Here is a 7,403-nt window from a genome sequence, read left to right on the forward strand (position 1 = left end):
TCTTTAAGTTTGAACATTCTTATACATTTGTTAAGAATTTTTTTTAGAAATTTTTGGACTTTAGCCAATGAATGAACTATATCTGAATTAATTGTTTTTTTCGTATCATTATTCAAGGGTTAGGCGCCAGTTTATTTTTATCAAACAATTTAATTTCTAAAGAGCACTGTTAAAAAATAAATAAATAAAAAAGAATGCCTTATGAAGTTATTTTGTGAATGTTTGAAACAGACGCATAATAATAACTGGGAATATGAAAATTTTCAATGAGCTATTGTTTGTAATATTTTGTTTTGTTTGAGTCGTGGCACTCCTAGGTTAACAACAGGATGAATCAATTTGCCTCCCATTGCACTAAACAAACTTTTTTACTATTATTATTTATTTTTATCCCTCGTTAATCAACAAGAATCAATTATAGATATTAAATTTAATAATTTTTTTTTTTTATGGCTAAAAGTCATCACTGTCGATTCGATCCAATACAATTTAATTTAATTTTTAAAATACATTTTGTAAAATGTATTAAAACGAACCTTTGATAATGAATAGCTTTAGATGTTTTATCAGAAAAATGTTGTCAATTTGTCTGAAAGGAGTCCTTACGAGATTCCCGTAGGATCTATACTAAATTAATAAATTTTTTAATTCAATTAATAAAAATTTGATTATTATTATTTTTAATTACTTTTGACATCGTTACTGCTTGACATGCAGCTGACCTCGACCAAGAAGCTGACATTTTTTGTTAAAATCATTGCGTTAGAGAATGATAGTACATGTAAAATTACTCATTATTTTATATTGTCTTATAATATTGCTTCAAACTATTAATAACCACTTCTAAGTTTTTATGACTTAAAAATTACAAAAAAAAAATCCAATGTCTACCGATGATAATATTGTTGGTAAGATATACTAAATATAATTATAAATCGTATACTTAAAAAAATATTAATTTAATTATTGTTTTGCCCATTGAATATATAATTGTTTGTTCTTGTGTTGCAACAGATATAAAATTATAATGATAATTATGGTAATATTATTGTTGTATTTGTAATTAGTGGACCACATCATATTAAAGTTTCAATTATACACATCAGTAAATGTACCTAGTTGTTTATTGTAGTTTTACAATCGAGTAGTATTTTTTACTAGTGGTCGTAAAATTTTTTAAGCATGAGTAGAATTATGTATCCATAAGGATACTGGTCAAACTAAAATTACTTATGAATATTCTAATTAGTAATTTGTACACCTACTACTTTTTGTATTGCACTTTTTTATTTGTTTAGATAAAAAAAAAATACATTATTTTTTTATAACGTTTTAACTTTTTTTCATAGGTACTGTCTATGAGCGATGAACTACGACGTGCGTTCTACGCCAACAGTGTCAACTCGTTGGATTTTGAAGCGTACATACCAGATTTACATGGAGTAACCGAAATAATGACTGAAGATCACAGAAAACAGTTGAGTAGGCATCTACCAGCTAGAGCTGAAGGTATGTTCAACGAATAATCTTTAGTTGCATTCTCTGTTTTAAATGTAAATAAATATTATAATCTTTTTGGGGTAGATTATTTATTTTTTATTTTTTGTAATATTTGTTTTAATTATAAAAATTAGCTAATTAAAAATCAGACCTCTTTTGAATAGAATTTTATAATAGTCATCATTTAACAGTTCAAAATAAGTTACCTTTCATCATAGAGTCAAATTATTAGTGTGTCATATAACTTATATAACTGTAATAGAATTCATCCTGTTCTTTGTATCCTTAATTGATGTATTAAATTTTTCTTTGATGGAACCAGATGTCCTATTAACAAATTTATTGGGGCAAATCATAAATAAATATGATATTTTTAATTAGTTTTTTTTTTACAGGATATATGTGGACATTAATTTTTAGTACCCTACAACATGGATTCTCTCTAAACTCTATGTACAGGAAGATGAGCAAAGTTGAAAGTCCCATTCTGTTAGTTATACAAGACACCCAAAATAATGTAAGACAATTTTATTTTATGGTAGAAAATATGTTACAATCTTAAACTTTTATAGGTGTTTGGCGCACTTACATCATGTGCATTAAAGATGAGTGATCATTTCTATGGTACTGGTGAATCTTTGCTGTACACATTTTGTCCTGACTTTCAGGTATACAATTGGACAGGTGACAATATGTATTTTATTAAAGGCAACAATGAGAGTCTTTCAATTGGAGCTGGAGAGTGAGTACATTCATCATTTGAGTATCTATTCAGCAATTATAACAGTTTTAAAATATTTATAACAATTTATGATTTGAATTTTTTGCATAAATTTTTTGGGTCTAATTTGGATTTAGTTAAATCGTAACTGTATTTGTTTTCTAAAAAACTTTTTTATATAAAATAAACATTCATATTATTATTTACAAGCTTATTCAAAAAGCCGTTTGTCAAGTTATATTGATTTTTAAATTATTTTTATAAAACATTGAAAATGAAAAAATTTTAATTTTAAGTTATTTATTTATTTTAACAACATTTAGAATATTATTTATTTTGTTTAGTGGTAAATTCGGTTTGTGGCTTGATGGTGATTTAAACCAAGGAAGAACTGAAGCATGCAACACCTACGGCAATGACCCTTTGGTTCCAGAACAAGATTTTGTTGTCAAAATCCTAGAGTGTTGGGCGTTCCTATAAATCAAATATAAACCATTTTACAGACACAATTTACACATTCTTTTTTTTTGTTTGTTTGTTTTTTGAATTATTATTATTATTATTATTTATTAGGTGCTAAAATATTAATCTTGTTAAGAATTTAAACAAAACAAAAAGTTCAACAATTAAATTAATATATAATAATTTATTTTTATTCACAACAACTATTCCTCCTGGCGGCCTGTTCCCACCTTTCTGTTGTACCTGTTGGCTGTTTGTAAATAAAAAAAAAATGAAAAAAAACAATTTTAGCTCAATAATATTTGAAATTGTAGTTACTTAGTTTTTTTAAATTTAATTTATACATGTTGAAAACTGTTTATTGCGGTGTAATTTTAGTATTTATCTAGTCTCAGTGAGCTTAAGTGTCATCAGTGTTGCCTAAACAAAATTTTAAAATGTCTATTATGTGGCAGCACTGAACTTTAAAATTTATTTTTACATTTATGAAATTAAATATCTTTTTAAATGAAATTATTATTGTAATATCTTATTTTACCCTTTGAATTCAGGGACCACTAGTCATCGCACATGTGCACATCCACACGTGCCCTTGCACAAAAGAAAAAAACATTCTTTATTAACGGCTATTAGACAATCACAAACCATTGAATTTATCCTCAAATTGATTATCCCCTTTTTTTACCACACCTTCATGGAATCTCTTCATTTGTTTAATTAATTACATATTTTGTATCATTATAATGTGGCAACACTGATTTGGTAGCCAGACGCTGTAGTTCGTAGATTATGATATTAATATAACTACTACTAATAATAAAGTTTTGAAACTTATTAAAAAAAAGAAATTAAATTTTTAACAAATTATATTATATATATATACACACAAATATATATATATATATACTAATAATAACATAATTGTGATAAGTCTTGCATTGGCCTGATGTAGTATTATCTTATGTGTTAGAGCGTAAAGCAAACTATTTTAGTTTAAGTTATTTTAGATTATCAACTATATAAATTAAAGTACTGTACCTCTAGCAAAGTCAATTTCGTAGCAATTAAGATGGATTGTTGAATACATTTATTTTTTTTGTTAGAGAATTTTGGTGCGTGAAAATGAAAAAACACTAAAAAGTTGTATTAGAAAAATAATCGTAATTTATATTTGATAAAAATATTGATAACTTATAAAATTTAATTACCTTTATTGTAATGTTATTTTCACTGTAGATAAAATATGTTTTTATTATTATTTTATTTTAGTTTATAGTGATGTATATTATTATATTATCTATTATTATAATTACTATTTTAAAAATAAACAATTGTGGGCGATAAGACGATTGTAATATTATATTGTGCATACCAGTTTAAAATATTTAAATTGTAGGCAAAGTGCTTTGTGTTTTGTTTTTAATTAATATTTATTATTTTATTTTTTCAAAGTATTTTAAATGGTATTATTTATAAATTCATATTATAATTGTTACTGTTGCGCGAGTGATTTATTTTGATTTTGACGTGAATAAAAGTTGGTGTAACGTTAAAAATCATTATTTTTTTATTTTGTAAAATTCTTAAGTTTCAACTCTATATAAATTTAATGTTTACATAATGTGATTGTTATCATCATTAATTATTTATGTATATTGACTATTAATGCATAGGATTGAGTACAGACCTTGTATAATAATATTTTGTTTCTCTTGGACTTGTTCACTTTATTGAAGTGGGCTTGTTAAAATTGAAAATGAATGGAGAAAACGTCAATTATTGGTTCAAAGGAAATACTATAATACTTTTTTATATTAAATTATTAATATTAAGCTATTAAATACAATTATTTACGAAAAAATAATTTTACTCTAATCAATCAATTCCTATAGGTAATATATCATTATATTTCATACCAACAAATTTAAAATCATATTATTTATAAAAATAAAAGGAAATATTCTGAAGGATTCATTCATGAATCAAAGTTTAATGAATTTATTATAGTTTATAAAACATATTGTTTACTATATACGCAGATATCTATTTTTAAAAATTACCCTGTATAGATACTTTGAATTATGATGGTAAAAACTGTGCCTTGCATTAACACTCAAGGTTGGGTTGGCTAAATGAAGTAATCCATTTTGCATAATATATTAATTTAATTATGAGAGTTATTTCAATAAATAAAAAATAAAATTTATTCATAAATATAGTCAATGAATTGGAATTATAAATTTGCTAATGCACTAGGATGAGTTTTGTTGATCTTGGACGTGTATCGTTCAAGATTATTTTGCTCCATAAAATTTAAAAAAAAACCATAATTTCAAAATAATTTTTAAAATTTCTTTAAATTTTCTATTCATTTTTATGGCTTCTTTTAAATTGAAATTTAAATTAATTTCCAAAATTCAGTTAAACGAGGCTTGAATAAACATTTATTATGCACATCACTGAATGGATTCATACAATTAATGCATTCAAAAAGACATTTTATATAAATTTTTTAAAATATTAATCGAAAAAGAGATATTAAGCCACATTATACAGATTGTTTGTAACAATGAGAACAATAGAAACCCGTTTCCTGACTTACTGAACACCCTGTATAATTATCAAGTGAAAATACATTTTAATGTTTTTTATTTTTTAAGTTGTTTTCGCATTTCAACACTATAATTGTCATATAGTTATCTACTCATTATAAACGACTATGTTTTTGATTTGTAGTTCTGTTGAAAAATTTGAAAATAAACTTATTTATGCAACTCAGTTACAGATAGTTTTTAAAGTATAGTTAATAAAAACATAAAAGAAATTTAAAGAATCAATTAATTTTATTATTTTTTACATAATAATTTTCACAATATAAGGCAAATTAAATTATTAGTAATCTTCTTTAAAATGAAGTATCCAAGATTTGTTTATTAGCTGACTACTTAGAAATTTTCTTTTAAAATGTATCCATTTGTTGCATATTTTTGTATAAAATCATGCTTATAAATAAAGTATATATTTAAAATTTTATTAATCAATGGCGCAACTAACGAGGAAATTGACTACATAATATTTTGGTCCCGTTGAACCTCAAAGGTTTTATCAATGCTTTTTTCTCATTATGTCGAAATTTAAAAATATTTATTTAAAAGAAAAAAATTATCAACATTTATAAAGAGACAGCTTTCAAGTAAAAACGAACTTTTAAACTTTTATAATACTCACTTTATATTACCTTAAGGTCAAGTTGTTCCACTGACAGCATTTTATTATAAAATATTAGATATTTACAAGAGATCAGTTCGCACTGGGTTAGCCAGTTTAATAATCGGATTGGTCTTGGTCGGTTCGTAATATTAATCATGTTTATGATTGAACCGAATTGTAATTTAATTTAAAATGGAGTGGGTTGAATTAAACATTAATATTGGATCGTAAACGCTTTTTTTTTGCGAAAAAAAAATTAGGTAAACGATTCTTTACTTTGAAAACGAATATTAGTGAATCTTCAACAGAATAAAATTTGAATAATTGAAATCTTTTAATTAATTACATATTGAAAATATTAATATTGTTAAACACAACTAATTAACATATGATAATTAAAACATAAAAATGAATTCAAACATTAATCATTTTTATTAGGAATGATCTTAGAGTTCATTTTTTGGGGAGTATTAAGTGAATTTTGCTGATTTAACTATGTGATTTTTATAGAGATCATTAAAAAATATATATATTTATAGCGTAAGAGTACACGTTGTAAGATCGTTTTTTTTAATTGTGATATTTTTTTAATGAACCGGATTAAATTTGATTATTTTTTTTTTAATTTATTGCAGGCTTAAAATTTTATTATACATTTGAATCGGGTCTTACCGGCCAAGTCTATTGTAAAAGTTGACCGATGGTTCGCGGAAACACATAATCTGATCTCAGGAGATATTCAGAAGTTGGGGCTGATGTTAGCAGTTAAAAATCCAAAGCCGTTTTGTTCAGAAAGAACCGAGACCAAAAATATCACTGATGGCCACAAATGTGGCTGTTAGTGATTGTATGGATTACTTGGGATATTAGTAGACAAGAACCTAATGTTCGCAAGTGCGACATCGATTGTTATCCAATGTTATGCATTCAATAATATGGTATGAGGTTCCTATATGGTCTAATGCGCTTCTACACGCGAAGACAAACAAGGCGCCCTAGCAAAAGTACAGCGGAGTATATGTGTCTTTAGAACTATTAGGTATAGTGCTATCAACTTTCTTGCAACGTCAGTCCTACCGAATTATTATCGACAGAGAGAGAGAGAGGACGTATGTTAAACGTCGTAGTCTAACCTAGAAGAACGTTGTTTGTGAATGTTATCCAAGCGATGTACGCTGGACCAGTAGATAATCCAGTTAGACTCTGCTGAGTAATGTGAATGGATTTGAACTTCGAGACTTGCACAGTTGGGTAGAAAGATCATATGGCCAAATAGATTTTTATTTGACACAAATCCTATCAGGCCATGGTTGTTTTGTAACGTGCGTATAGTCGTAAAGTAAAGAGGGCAATCCGTCAAGACTGTCACCACTGCAAAGCTCCGATGGATGACGCCGCACACACACGCTGTTGGTCTGTCCAGCGTGGAATGCGGAAAGAGTACAGCTGCACAGAGGGATTGGACCAGTAGACACATGTACTCTGTTGGAGAAAATATTAGGCGCTATGA

At 26.2% G+C, this 7,403-nt stretch overlaps 1 protein-coding gene and 1 long non-coding RNA gene across 17 annotated transcripts in view; one reads left to right on the forward strand and one right to left on the reverse strand.

Moving 5' to 3' along the window:
- LOC126905599 (oxidation resistance protein 1) overlaps positions 1–3,561 on the forward strand; it is a 91,224-nt gene extending 87,663 nt beyond the window's left edge. For all 16 annotated transcript variants that reach the window (XM_050685464.1, XM_050685458.1, XM_050685459.1 and 13 more), the window contains 4 exons: positions 1,350–1,509; positions 1,896–2,017; positions 2,073–2,242; positions 2,566–3,561. In XM_050685464.1, the coding sequence (XP_050541421.1) occupies positions 1,350–1,509; positions 1,896–2,017; positions 2,073–2,242; positions 2,566–2,701 (588 nt within the window). In that variant the 3' untranslated portion in view covers positions 2,702–3,561. The remainder of the gene's footprint in view (positions 1–1,349; positions 1,510–1,895; positions 2,018–2,072; positions 2,243–2,565) is intronic.
- On the reverse strand, positions 1,350–1,900 carry LOC126905603 (uncharacterized). The gene is made up of 2 exons (XR_007704052.1): positions 1,707–1,900; positions 1,350–1,542 (listed from the first exon to the last, which is right to left on the reverse strand). It is a non-coding gene; the product is annotated as an uncharacterized LOC126905603 (long non-coding RNA).
- Positions 3,562–7,403: the final 3,842 nt, after the last annotated feature.

Source organism: Daktulosphaira vitifoliae, unplaced genomic scaffold, assembly GCF_025091365.1.
Source record: "Daktulosphaira vitifoliae isolate Bord-2020 unplaced genomic scaffold, ASM2509136v1 Scaffold_4, whole genome shotgun sequence".
Taxonomy (NCBI): Eukaryota; Metazoa; Arthropoda; class Insecta; order Hemiptera; family Phylloxeridae; genus Daktulosphaira; species Daktulosphaira vitifoliae.